The 14,624-nt window shown below is 35.3% G+C and overlaps 1 protein-coding gene and 1 pseudogene across 6 annotated transcripts; one reads left to right on the plus strand and one right to left on the minus strand.

Annotated features, from left to right (window-relative positions):
- Nucleotides 1-311: 311 nt before the first annotated feature.
- MGME1 (mitochondrial genome maintenance exonuclease 1) lies at nt 312-14,610 on the minus strand. Of its 6 annotated transcripts, none has more exons than XM_015597032.2 (5): nt 14,497-14,610; nt 13,146-13,719; nt 11,307-11,523; nt 1,851-1,983; nt 312-1,476 (listed from the first exon to the last, which is right to left on the minus strand). In XM_015597032.2, exons 2-5 carry the CDS (start codon nt 13,657-13,659, stop codon nt 1,315-1,317), a joined length of 1,026 nt encoding a protein of 341 aa, XP_015452518.1. In that variant the 5' UTR covers nt 13,660-13,719; nt 14,497-14,610; the 3' UTR covers nt 312-1,314. The 6 variants fall into 6 exon arrangements, with proteins under 6 accessions (XP_015452518.1, XP_015452516.1, XP_015452517.1 ...); XM_015597030.2 differs by having other exon boundaries at nt 14,434-14,553; XM_015597031.2 differs by having other exon boundaries at nt 14,378-14,546.
- On the plus strand, nt 10,183-10,301 carry LOC112471251 (annotated as a pseudogene).
- Nucleotides 14,611-14,624: the final 14 nt, after the last annotated feature.

Raw genomic sequence — 14,624 nt, forward strand, 5'->3', positions numbered from 1 at the left:
GGTACAATTTTTAGTTTTCTCACTTGATTTCTGACTTTGGAAATTACGGGCTACAGGAATATATACTGCTTGAAAAAAATGCTGGTATATATAAGAGATCATTCTTAAGCCTCCTTTCTTCTACCTGATCCTTACTTTCCTTGCCAGGTGACCGTGGTTCAGGACACCTCCTAGTAAGCCTTTACATAAAATACATACTACTGGGCCAGTGGTAAAATTGTGAATTTAAAAATGAAACCTAAACAAGTTCCACCTTTGTGAAATTAACCTATAAACACATAAATTTAAATAAAAAGAAACCAAAAGCCTCATAGTTTAATTCACATCTTGTATTTTCTTATAATTATAGCTAATGAAAGAAAAAAAGTACTTGTAGCACCCTATGATTTAAGACAGTAATTGTAACTTAAATGCTGACCTGCTCCAAGAAACAGGCAACCTTCCCCAGGGCCACAGCAGGGATTTATTTAAGTTTCCCAAACCCAGTGACAACTAATAATTTTTATTACTTGTCAAACACATAAAAAAATCAATAATTATTGTTCCCCACAGGTGAAAAATTCCACAAATGATATTTTCTCTATGGACATGATTCATTGACTCAAACCAGAACACAACTATTAAAATACCTACAATTATGAATCTCAGACTGCGGTATGGCTACTTCTAGGGGTTACCTGCTAATATGCCAAGAGGTATTATTGCTAACGATATGGTGAATATGCCCCATCTTTCCAGAGAGCAATATTTACTCGAGGCTAAGGAATTGCATATTTATTTTTCAAAAATGTTAAATGAAAGTTTTCCCCAAAGAAATATATAGAGAAACCCAATCTACGACACAAGTTTTAGAAAACTGCGTCGGCAGTAGTTGGCTGATGCAAATTCTCCTTCCACACACAAACTGGTGGGGCATGGCCCCTGCCGTCCTGATGTACCCGAGGAAATGCTTGGCACACCAAGCCTCAATGCCCTCCAATTTTAGTTCAAAGACTGGGCGTCCTGCCTGGGACACAGAAAGGTCCCCAGGGGTGGGGTCCAAGAGCCACCAATGCTGTGCCAATCCTGCTTGCTCTTTTTTCGGGTAAATCATAGCCAGAGGTAGCATAGTTGGTCTTTTATGTTCACAAGTCCAATTCTTTAAACTTTTCTGGCTTTGGTCTTTTTTGTTGCAATAAATTTCAACAAATACTTCTGCTTATGTTAATATAGCTCTCAGATCCTGTGGCACCTCCATTTTAGGTCATAGTTAACAGTGATATCTCTTCCCAAACTGTGAGAACATGCTGAATGTACTCAAATAGCATCCTGCCACTAATCTGATTTCTGAATATTCTGGTTCTTTTCCTTCTTTGTATATTCTTCTAGTCGAAGAAGCCACTTTGTCCAGTACTGGGAACAGAGCTCTGTGTCCATGAAATGGGAGTGGGCAGGGGATCCATCTTTGTAGGCCACCACAATTAAGCCATACTGAACCTAGGAAGAAAACAGGAAGACAAGAGTTTAGGTTCATTTCCTCCTTACTCCAGGGCAAACTCAGAACAAAATAATCTATAGTGATATCTCCTAATTCAGTTTCTAAGAGGGGTTGATGAAAGACTGCACCAGCATACATAAGAACACAAAGATGATAGATAAGACACTGAAGAATGGACTGTTATCATTAAAGAACTATTACCACCACCAACAAAAAGCCCAGGAAGAGTGTGGGGGAAAGTGCTTTTTAAAGTGGTAGATGGACAAGAAACAGAGTAAGCAGTGGAATATAGACAGAGTAAGAACCATAAGAAGTTAAGTAGCTATAAACAAGCATCAAGCAAAACTTGGAAGTAGAGGCTCAGTGTCCTGACCTGAAAGCTGTAGTTGGCATCTTGGTTTATGGCACCCATGTATGCCACAACCTGCAATGGGTTGTCAAATGTATTTTGGATAAAAGGTTTTGGTTTCTCTGAGGTCTTCCAATCAATCACACACAGCTTGCCCCTAAAGAGAAACCAAAGAAATCTTTGTATTAATGGTTCAAACTAACAAACTCTCTATTAGGTTAACTCTCTTATATATAGTTTACTATTGTTACCCAATGACTGTTGCTTCTATTCTCCACTTTCCAAAAAACCAGCTCCTCTGAGCTTTACAGCTTAGGGTTACAAAAATCTGATGGGAACTGCTTCCTAAATTGAACTGATGAGATCTACAGGTGCAGGCCTATGTGGGAGTGCTGGGAAATAACTTTTCCACAGTTCAAGTTTCTACTCTCTCTCGAAATTCCTTCAGACCTTCACAGCCTCCTTTCCTTTAACAGTTGACAGGGAAATTGAAATGACACCTATTATTATCTTAGTTGATTTTGCTTCAAATATCTAACAGAATGAACCACAATAAACCAGTAGGAAAGTCTTTATCATAAAAAACTAAACATCATGGTGCCTCAGAAATTCTCTTGTGCAAAAACCAAAGCTGGGGTTCAAATCCGTCAACACTTACTAGGCACCAACTATATGCAGAAATACAAATAAGGAGACCTAGTCCTTGCCCTAAAAGGTCACACACATGGTGGGATGTCTTACTATTAAGGATATTGGAGGAAAAAAATTCCTACCATTTTTTTTTTAAGTCAAAAGGAACATAGAGTGGATGAATGGACTAATAACTGGTGACCCTCAAAGGGCTCTATCTGTTCAATTTGCCTTTCATAATTTCAACTTCAAGACTGGCAGTCTATAGGGAGATTTTGTACAATATATTGTGTATGTTACCTGTCACTATAGCTCTACAGTTACAACTTATGCATGGTATTTATAAAATCAGTCTATAGTAGTGCTGTCTAAAATTAAAATAAAATGTGAGATACACATCATCTTAAATGTTCTTCAGCTACATTAAAAAAGAAAAAAAAAGAAACAGGTGAAATTTTAATATTTTATTGAACCCAAAATATTATCATTTCAACATATAATAAAAAAGTTATTAGTGGGATATTTTACATTTTTTTTTTCATATTAAGACATTGAAATATAGCTGCCATTCCCAGTTTTCTTTCTTGAATAAATCAAAATACCCTAAAAATAAAGATTTCTGCCATGGATCACTGTTTCTATTTGTGGAACTATTTTTTTTTTTCCAAATTATATAATGTGTTTTTATTTCTCTCATAATTTTAAAAATGTGAACATTCTGTAATTCAATCACAGCTTTTACTTCTAGGTGATTTCTTCATGGTGGTTTCAATTCCCTTTTAAATAACTCTTGTCTCAGAGGGAAGTTAGCTTTTCATCATTCTTTCCATCTAGATAACATCCAAAGACAAATCTCATAGGGACAAGTACATGTACCCAGTGGTCACGTACAATCTGAATTAAGTTCATCATGAATGCTGTGGTCTGGGTGCCAACAACGACCCCATAACCAAGGGCAACGGCAAGCCCATTGTCCGGCCTCTATTTGTAGAACTTTAAATACTGTGGAAAAAAATTTAGTAGTGTAAATCCAAATTAAAATTGCAATAAGACAATCTATAAATAGCTCTTAAACAAAGATGCATGGCCTACTTTAAGTGAAATGCAGATTGAAATGATAAGAAACGGTGTTATCAAAATTATTAACATTGTTATTTAAGGTGTGCACAAATAAGCACACTCATATATGTGATAACTTAAAATATACAAACCCTTTCACACAGCAATTTCCTCTTTAGCTATAGACTAGAGGAGAGTAATGGTTTGATATTCTGGGTAGAAGTTACAGTGCCCGGAAAACTTAAGGAGTACTCATGTTCAGGCCTACTTCAGATCAACTGAATTTACCCAAACTGTATGCATCACCCACCAAACCAACCAAACAAATGAACTTGTGTATCTGTCTAGAGAAACTCTTGTAACAGAATACAAGGAGACACATTCATTTGCCGTAGTTTGTAATCTGAAAAACCAGAAATAACTTGAATGTTCCCAATAGGGAAATGGATATGGTTCATTCGTACAATGGAATACCAAACAGCAGTAAAAGGAGAGAACAGGATCAAAATAATAATGCTGATATTTACTGAGTAGATAGTGTGCATTTTAAGTACTGTACAGGGAACATCTCATTTAATTTTTATAACCCTAAGAGGTAGGTACTATTATTTGCTTTATTTAACAGATGAACAAACTGAGGTACAGAGAGGCTAAGCAACTAGCCTAAGGTTAAGATGAAAAGCCATGCAGTCTCCAGAACCCAATATCTTACAAGCTCTGTGATACTAGAGATTTGTGATCTAGAGATTTCTATATATTGTGACTGTCACAGTTATGTTACAAGACACAGTGTGTTGCATTTGTGGATTATACATAGCATTATGAGTGTATGTGCACATATGTATGAGTGCAGAAAGTAGACTGGAAGTGTGCTGTGTGTTAAGTAGTATAAAAAGCAGACCAGAAGGGCACAGCACCAAACTTACAACAGTGACTATCCTTGGCCAGGGGATTGTGAGAGAAGAGGTGGTTAAAGATGACATGAGCTTAATTTGTAATATTATATTTCTTTTAAAAAAATCGAAAGCGAATGTGACAAAGCATTAATAAGCTGTTATGAATAGTAGAAAATTATTAAAACAGAAAAGAATGCTGCAGATCTATATAAGCTAATAAAGAAAGATCTCTAAAACATTTTCAAGTGAAAAATAGCAGGGTTTAGCATTTTTTGTTAGTAAGTGGGGGTGGGGACAAATGATTGTACATGTTATCATAAAATCTCAGAATCACAATAACTTTTTAAACAGAGGTTGAAAATGGAATGGGGGTGGAGGATTCTAGGAAGATGGCACCAAGGACTCTGTCCACCCACTTAAACAACAACTGCGATGGCAGAATGATATAACTATTATGGAAGTATAGAGTCTGCTGAAGACTTCGATGGTAAACCGTGGTTAATTTTTGTCAATTTCAGCTCTTAGCACAATAGAAGCCACCCATCCCCGCTCTTCATTCATGGGGCAGGCAGCTGTGCATATGTTCCTGGAACAGCTTGTATATAGCTTGTATGAGTCAGAGTGGACAAAAAGGACCATGTCCTCCAAGTATCAGGGATCTGTGTCTCATCGCTGATTGATGTTTCTAACCACACACATACAGACAAAGAAGAGGGTGGCCATTGTTGTTGTACCTCCCCCTACTGTTGTAAGCTCCTCTTCCTCCAGATGAAGTGATTTCCAGGGATTTAAAGGGCTGGCACTCCCCCCACTCCTTCATTTTCTCTTTTATCCCTTCTGGAAGTCAGAGCTAGACTATGACATCCAAATACAACTGCATATATGGGGGAAACTAGAAAGTGATTGTGCAAGTCCAGGGAAAGGCACAGGCTCATAAGAGACCTGAGAAGACCTTAAGTTTACGCCTCAGGTTGATGGTTGGCACAGAGGTAGCATACGACAATAATAAACCCCCAAATAAACAAAACCCAGAAAACCTTGGGGTAGGGGGAGAATTTGATTTCCAGTTACCACAATATTAAATTCAAAGTACAGTTTTTAACAACAAATCACAAGGCATACAAAGAAAACAGCAAAATATGGCCCATTCAAAAGTAAAAATAAATCAACAGAAACTATCTTTGAAAAAGATGTGATGGTAGATCTACCAAAGACTTTTTTTTTTGAGTCTTAAAGATGCTTAAAGATCTCAATAAAGGTAAATACACGGGCAATTATAAAAGCTAGTACTGTAATAATAGTTTGTAACTCCATTTTTTGTTTTCTACATGACTTACAGGAGTAGTATTTTTTTAAAAAAACTGTTAATCTAAAAGCTAGTTTTATTTTAACTATTGTTTGTGACTCCACATTTTGTTTTTTACATAATTTAAAAGATTAATGCATCTAAAAAATGTTACCTTATGTTTTGGGGCACACAATGTATAAAGACCTAATTTTGTGTAGCAATGACTGAAAGGGATGGGGACAAAGCTGTTAAAGGAGCAGTTTTAGTATGTTATTAACATTAAGATGCTATAAAATTCAAATTAGAATATTTTAACTAGGATGTTAAATGTAATCCTCATGGTAATCGAAAGAACAACTACAGAATATACACAAAAGGAAATAAGGAAGGAATTAAAACATTTCACCACAAAAAGGTGAACAAAAGACAGTCAATGCAGGAAATAAGAAACAAGACACAGAAAACAAACAGCAAAATGACCTAAGTCTCTCCTTATCAGCAATCATTTTAAATGTAAATAGATTAAACATTCAAGTCAAAAGACAGAGATTGACAGAATGGATAAAAACAATGATCCAATTATATGCTGTCTACAAGAGACTCACTATATATCCAAAGATGCAAATACACTGAAAGTGAAAGGATAAAAAAAGATATCCCATGCAAATAGTAACCAAAAGAGAGCAAGAGCTGACAGAAGACTTTAAATTAAAAAGGCAACAAGAGACAAAGAAACACAATATATGTTAATAAAGAAGGTATAACAATTATAAGCATATATGTACCTTATAACAGACTGGCAAAATATATGACAAAATTGAAGGGAGAAATACAGTTCTATAATAATAGTTGGAGACTTCAATACCCTATTTTAAACCAGACAGAAGATAAAGAAATAGAAGACTTAAAATAACACAATAAACCAACTATATCTAATGGACATACAGAACACTCTACCCAGCAACAGAATACAAATCTTCTCAAGTGTACGTGGGACATTTTCCAGGACAAACCATAAGTTTAGATTTATTTAAAAATAAGTCTAGATTTATTTAAAAATAAGTTTAGATTTATTTAAAAATAAGTCTAGATTTATTTAAAAATAAGTCTAGATTTATTTAAAAAGATAGATATCATACAAAGTATCTTCTCTGACCAGAATGGGATAAAGTTAGAAATCAACAACAGAAGTAAAACTAGAAAACCACAAAATTATAGAAATTAAACAACACATTCTTAACCAAAGAAGAAATCACAAAGGAAATTAGAAAACAATTAAATACAAATGAAAATGAAACCTAAATTTATGGGACACAGTAAAAAGTGTGAAGAGGAAAATTATAGCTATAAAAATGCTTATATTAAAAAAAATATGCTTACATTAAAAAGCAATAAAGAATCAAATCAACAACCTAACCTTATAACTTAAGGAACTAAAAAATTAAGAAGCAAACCTAAAGTTTTCAGAAAGAAGGAAATAAAAAAGTATGAACCGAGAGATAAACAAAATAGGGAACAGGAAAAGAATAGAGAAAAAAAAAAAAATCAATGAAACCAAAAGTTGGTTCTTTGAACAGATCAACAAAATTGAAAAACCTTTTAACTAGATGGACTTAGAAAAAAAAGAAAAGACTCAAATTACAAAAATGAGAAATAAAATTAGGGACATTACTATAGAAATGAAAAGCATAAGAGATTATTATGAAAAACTGAATGCCAAAAAGTTGGATAGCCTAGATGAAACAGACAAATTCTTAGAAACAAAAACCTACAAGGACTAAATCATGAGTAAATAAAATATGTGAGTAGATCTGTAATTAGTAAGAAGACTGAATGAGTAATCAAAAATTTTCTGGCAAATAAAAGCCTTGGACCTGATATCTTTACTGGTAAATTCTACCAAATGTTTAAAGAAAAATACCAATCCTTCTAAAACTTTAAAAAAAAATTGAAAAGTAATGAACTCTTTGTAACTCATTCAAGAATCCAGCATTACCATGATACTAAAGCCAAAGACACTGTAAGAGAACTACAGATCAATGAACGCTGATATCAAAATCCTCAAAATACTAATAAACCAAATTCAGCAGCATAATAAAAAGATTATACACCATGACCAAGCGAGATTTATTCCTTGAATGCAATGATGATCCAACATACAAAAATCAATCAATGTAATATACCTCACTAACAGAACGAAGAAAACCACAAAATTATCTCAATTGATATGGAAAAAGTGTTTGAAAATTAAATATCCTTTATGATAAAAACACCTAACAAACTAGGAATAGAAAGAAGCTACATCAACATAAAAGCCACATATGAAAAACCCACAGCAAACATCATACTCAATAATGAAAGAATGAAAGGTTTTCCTGTAAGATAAGGAACAAGGCAAGTCTATCTGTTTTCACCACTCTATTCAACAAAGTACTGGATGTTCTAGCCAGAATGACCAAGCAACACAGAAATAAAAAGCATGCAAATTGGAAAGGAAAAAGTAAAATTATCTCTGTGCACAGAGGATATAATCTTTTGGGTCAAAACCTAAAAGCATCCACAAAAAAAAAAAACCTGGCAGAATAAATTCAGCAAAGTAGCCAGATACAAAGTCAACACACAAACATCAATTGCATTTCTATATACAAGGAATAATCTGAAAAGGAAATTACAAAACAATTTCATTTATAATAGCATCATAATGAATAAAACACTTGTTCATTAACTTAACCAATGAAGTGAAAGACATATAATGAAAACTACGAATCATTGCTCAAAGAAATTAAAGAAAACAAATGGAAATGGAAACATATTTCATGTTCATGGATTGGAAAGTTTAATATTATTAAGGTGTTCAAAATACAGAAAACAATCTATAAATTTAATGCAATGTCTATAAAAATCCTAGTGACAGTTTTTGCAAAAATAGTAAAATCCATATGAAATCTCAAGGGACTCCAAATAGCCAAAAGAATCTTGAAAAGGAACAAAGCTGGAAGATTCACACTTGATTTCAAAACTTACTACAAAGCTACAATAATTAGTGTGGTACTGGCCAAAGGACAGACATATAGATCAATGGAATACAACAGAGAACTCAGAAATAAACTCTTATCTATATGGTCACATGATTTCTGACAAGGGTGCCAAACACATTCAATCAGTCTTTTCAAGAAAGGGTGTTGGGAAAACTGGATACCTACATGCAAAGAATGAAGCTGAACTACCTAACATCACATGCAAAAATTAACTCAAAATGGATCCGTGATCTAAATATAAGAATTAAAACGGGGTCAAAGCTTAATGACATTGAATTTGACAATAATTTATTAGATATGACAACAAGGATACAGGCCACAAAAGAAATCATACACAAAGTGGATTAGACAAAAATTTTTAAAAATTGTGCATCAAAAGATACTAACAGTAGAGTAAAAAAGCAATCGACAGAATGGGGAAAAGTATTTCAAGTCATGTATCTGATAAAGGATTAATACCCCAAATATATAAAGAACTGTTAAACCTCAACAACAAAAAACCAATAAACTTAAAAAATGGGCAAAGCAACCAAACAGACATTCCTGTACAGAAGATATACAAATGGCCAATCAGCACATGAAATGATGCTCAATCATTACGGAAATGGAAATCAAATCTACAACGAGATACCACTTCATACTCGCTAAGATGGCTACTATCAAAAACAAAAACAAAAAATAACAAGTCTTAGAGAGAATGTGGAAAAATTGGAACTCTTGTGCACTGTTGGGAATATAAAATGGCATAGCCTCTGTAGAACATGGTATGGCAGTTCCTCAAAATATTAAAGATAGAATTACCATATGATTCAGCAATTCTACTTCTGGCATATATCCAAAAAATTTAAAAGCACGGTCTTGAAGAGATTTGTATACCCATGTTTATAAGAGTATTATTCATAATAGCTAAAACCTGAAAGCAACCCAAGTGTCCACTGATAATTAGACAAGCGAAATGTGGTACATACATACAATGAAATATTAATCAGCCTGAAAAAGGAAATTCTGACAGATGCTGCAACACAGATGAACCCTGAGGACATTATGCTGAATGAAATAGCTAGTCAGAAAAAGACAATTACTATATGATTTCACTTATATAAGGTTCTTAAGAGTAGTCAAATTTACAGACAGAAAGTAGAATGGTGGTTGCCAGGGGCTGAAAATAGGTGGGACGTTATCATTTAATGGGTATATAATTTTAGTTTTATCAGATGAAAAGTGTCCTAGAGATAAGTGGTGGTGATGGTTGCACATAATGAATGTATTTAATACCACTGAACTGTACACTTAAAAATGGTCAATTTTATGTATATTTTACCACATTTAAAAGCATGAGAAAAAAGAGCAGGGTGGGAGACTGTTTTTTAATTCTTCATTTATAGCTGACATACAATATTACATTAGTTTCAGGTGCATAAATTACCTATCAAAATTTCTTTTTAGTCTACGGCCATGCCACCCTGAACAAGCCCGATCCTGTCTAATCTTGGAAGCTAAGCAGGGTTGGGCCTGGTTAGTACTTGGATGGGAGACCATCTAGAAAGACCAGATGTTGTAGGTGTAAAAAATAAAAATAAAAAATAAGGGATTGTAAGCTGACAAGGTTCTTGCAATCTGTGAAGTCAACCAAAGGTTGCCTTGCTTAAAAAAATTTTTCTAAAATTTCTAAAACCTTAGTTTAAAAAATGTTCAATGTTCATATTTTCAACGTTGATGCTCTTTACATCAAGAGCAAAGAACAAACAGTAGTATTGTGGACATATTTTTTAATCCCTATGAGAAGTGCTTGGTGTCAGAAATTTCTTATAGGCCTTTGATTGTATGGCTCCGCTGGTTAATAGAAAGGGCAGCCAAAAATAGCCTACTAAATTTCTAGGCACACAAGTCTCTTCTCAGATATGAGGCAACCATGGCACAAAACTACTGTGTGGCCTAAACAGTTTCCAGAATAAGAAATGCCAATTTTTTAAAAATATTAACGAGTTCGAAGGGTTACACTCACAAATTTTTTTTCTCCTACCCTGTTGTATTACTCACATACGTTTTTTGGAACAAATGTACCTGCAGGTTATATCTACCCTTGGAATCTGGAGTAAATGGGAAATAGTAAGAGGAGCAATTTAAAAACCACAGGAAGCTCCTATCCATGTCAAATACTACCTGGGAGCCAAGAAAAAGAGTTGATTTTCAAGACTAACAGATCAAGATGCTATTTTTAGGGAAACAGGACAGAAAATGTAGGAGTCAAATTGAATCTTATGGTCGGTACCTTGCTGGTACATGCTGGAAAAAAGACCGTCCTAGGGATATTGAAAAGTTATACGTTTCGTCCACCAAACACTTTGATTTTGGAACACAGATTTACCTGGATAGTGCAGCTCTTCCCTCTGTATCCACCCCATCTCCTGCCCCATACCCAATTCTTTTACCTATCACGTAGGTTTTGATCTTACAGAGGCTGCACCTTGAAGCAGGAGGTTAAGAGGAAATAGTGTCTGGCTGGCACCATCTGTCCCACTCTGCATTTATCATCACCACACTTTGATGGAAACCATTTAATACTTACTGATACTCAGCCACACAGTCCAGTAGACCTCCATACTTTAAGGTTTTATGCTGAACAGCGCTCTCAAGAGCTCGAACTCCATTGACATCTTTCAGAATATGCTGGACACTTTTGATGTAGCCAGATTCGAGATTTTCATCTCTCTCTTTTAAGTTCTCTTGGGGAGAAAGTATACTTTCCAAGTCTTCATGGAACCGTTTCCCTTGTAAAAATATCTCTGAAAAGAAAATTGGGGGAGAAGAAAAACAAAAAAAATACCAAACTAGTACTTAAAAACAAATACTCTTAAAAAAACTGAGTAATAAAATAGAAATAATGCAAAATTTATCTTTAAGTGACAACCCTTGAGATACCACATTTTAGCCTCTTATGAAACCTAATACACTTTGAAAACCAAAGGGACTAAAATAGCCTAAACAATAAAATGGATTAAAATAAAGTATTTCTAATTGAATTAGGCCAAATTAGAATTGAAGATCTGGGGGCTACTGGACCAGACTTAATTTATGGTACTGTGAATTTAAGTATCCAGTTTATAAGTGCTAATCATTAGAAATTTAGGAAATTGCACTTTTGTTTACACTTCTTTTTACAACCAAAAAATCTTATCTAATGAGGTAATATCAAACCATATTACGTTTGTCAGGTATTTTTTGCAAAGATTTTGAAAGGTCAGTTCTACCACTGGCAAAAAATGGATAGCTTCCAGGAAATTACTTGGGGAGTTAAATTAAATTCAACTGAGTAAGTTATTCTATTCCAAATTTACTTGGCTCAAATGGACTTAATGACAGCACAAGAAAGGCCTATAAGAAATTTAAGACTGATGAAATTAAAACCTAGGGAAAAGAAGTGTACTATTCATGTACAGATTAGCTTAATGAAGTAGAACACAAAGATGTTAAAAACAGGAAAAACTGCTTTATCAACTATATACTTGACCTCTCTGGCTAGGTTCTTCACATACAGGAGGCATAAACACAGGAATCTAGATTACAGGATACCTCAGACTGTAAGTCTCAGAACATCAAAAACGACTCAATTTGTCAAAACGAATTTTATAAGATTCAAGATTTACTACAGATAGCATCAAGTCAGAATATTCACTTAAAAATAAAAGTGCTTGGGTACCACTTACTGCTCTCTGGGAAGCATAGGCTAAGGAATGCTCAATGTAAACCTCATCTTTAATAAAAGACAATTACATAATCCTGATGGGGACCAGATAATTCACCTGTGCCATTGTTCTTTTTATCTTGCTTTTCAATGGAATCTGTTTCAAGGAACTTATTTTTCTCACTTGTCTAAGAATTTAGTAAATTAGGAGTTGAAGGCTAAAGTTTATTCTCAGATCCTAATCAAGAGCATCTGATTATCTCAATTTACCAAGATCTAAATACAGATCATGTGTTCTGGCTTATTGTTTATGAGTCAGTCTACACTGGTAAGTAGAAAAGGGGGTATTTAATGGATTCTGAACAGAATGCCTAGCAAACAACTAGAATTCCATTATTAGGTAATTAACCCCATAATCAAAGAAAACAGGCAGTGCTAATACTTAAGTTTTTAGCTTATAAAATAAATGAATTTTATACATCATTTGGTCAAAATACTTATCTCTGTGCTTCAGTTTCATTTGTGAAATGGGAACAATAGTCCCTATGGCTTATAGGGTTATCATGAGGATTAAGTGAGTTAAAACACAAAGTGATATTTAGAGCTAATTATTATTTGAAAGTAGTTCACTAGTTAAGGGTCAAAAATCTCAAAAGAATGACACAAGTGCTCTATATTCTAGAAAACATAGTAACAATACAAAACTAGAACTGAGAAAGTTACTTGAAGTATATTCTGCAAAGCCATCCTCTCCCAGTTCCAGAATCATCCGCTGTTTCCATCTTTCCAAATAGAAAAGCTGTTCTGATGTCATGGTCTGCTGAAGCACACGGGTCACACTTGTTATCTTATTCTTTTGCAAAGGGATTTTCAAAGGAATTGTAGCATCACTTGTTGCATTTGGTTTTAAGCATTTCTCTGGATTGAAGAGAGGAAACCAGTTTCCTGGAACCCCTGCTTCCTCATCTTGCTTCGGGGGTTTACACTTACTCACAGGTCCATAGAGTAAAGTATCTTCCTCGAATAATGATTCTGGAGTCTGAGCATGGCCTCTGAATGACAAGACAGACTGTACTAAATTAGAGTACTTTTCTTGGTTCACTTCTTCATAAGGGTTCATTTTTTTCTTCCGGCCACATGAATAAGAGGAAGTGAAGAAACCGACACGGAGGGCTGGTTCTACAGAGAACCCCTTTGAACTTCTAAGCTGTCTGCAGATGATCTGAAACGCCTTCATCTTAGATTTTTCTTTTCACTTCACCTTGCAATGCCGAGGGCCTTTTTAATTTTTGCATTCCTATTAAAGAGAAAAGTGGTGTTAGGTACCAAATATGTTAAATATTTGAACTACCTAAGTGTAAATTTCATTAGTATAATATTGCACATTAAAAGCGTATTCTATAAGTTTTTGCAACATATTTGGACAACTCTATTTCCAAAGACAGACTCTCATCAAAACCAGAAGGATCAGCACTTATTAAAATGCGAAATAGCAGACACCTTGGAGCAAGACATCCTCAATGTTCAATCTGAAGAAATATGACGCCCAGGAAGATGAAACAGAAAAACCCTAGAACCTGTATCCTATAATAATTCACCGCGGATCCTTAAATACCAGGTTCTTTGCTAAGTAGTCTATGAGATTTCTTTATCCCTCACACTAAGGTGGGTCCTATTGCGACCCATTTTATAGACATGGAACTCGAGCTTCTGAAGGGTCATGTAAGGTCCAAGCTGGTAAGCGGCGGTCAGCAGAGCACACCATCGTGACCCCCAAAAAGGCAGCCTCCCACTCTGCTGTAGGTGTGGAACCCTGGTGGGGCCAGGATTGGCTGTGGCGCCTCGGGTGAAGTCAGGATTAGGGAAGAGACGGCTTAAAAAGAAGCCTAACCCAGGGCAGGGGTCGGTACCTCAGAGGCCACCACCTTTTGTTTAACTCTCAGAGCGTGAACAACCTCTGCGCACGAGTATTTTCATCCGTCCTGCGCTTGGGTCTCGAGTTAGGCCTCACCCAAGGTACGGCGGTCTCAGCATGCACTGCGGCACTCACGCCCGCTCCTAGCCCCTAATTCACCTCCATAGACGCTCACGCCATTCGTGGAGAGTCCCTCCCCTCAGGCAAAAGCGCGGGCCCTCCAAATCGCGCCCTTTCTCTCTCACGAGATCTTGTTTACGTCACAGCTCGTCGCCATCTTGGACCCT

This window comes from Pteropus alecto, unplaced genomic scaffold, assembly GCF_000325575.1.
Source record: "Pteropus alecto unplaced genomic scaffold, ASM32557v1 scaffold45, whole genome shotgun sequence".
Classification (NCBI taxonomy): Eukaryota; Metazoa; Chordata; class Mammalia; order Chiroptera; family Pteropodidae; genus Pteropus; species Pteropus alecto.

Excerpts from the sequence above, each read along its gene's own strand:
- MGME1 (XM_015597032.2), bottom strand. The coding sequence starts at position 13,659 with ATGAAGGCGTTTCAGATCATCTGCAGACAGCTTAGAAGTTCAAAGGGG. Across the intron at positions 1,984-11,306 it reads GACTGTGTGGCTGAGTATCA|GGGCAAGCTGTGTGTGATTG; the intron begins GTAAGTATTAAA and ends GTTTCTCTTTAG. Across the intron at positions 1,477-1,850 it reads ATGCCAACTACAGCTTTCAG|GTTCAGTATGGCTTAATTGT; the intron begins GTCAGGACACTG and ends TTTTCTTCCTAG.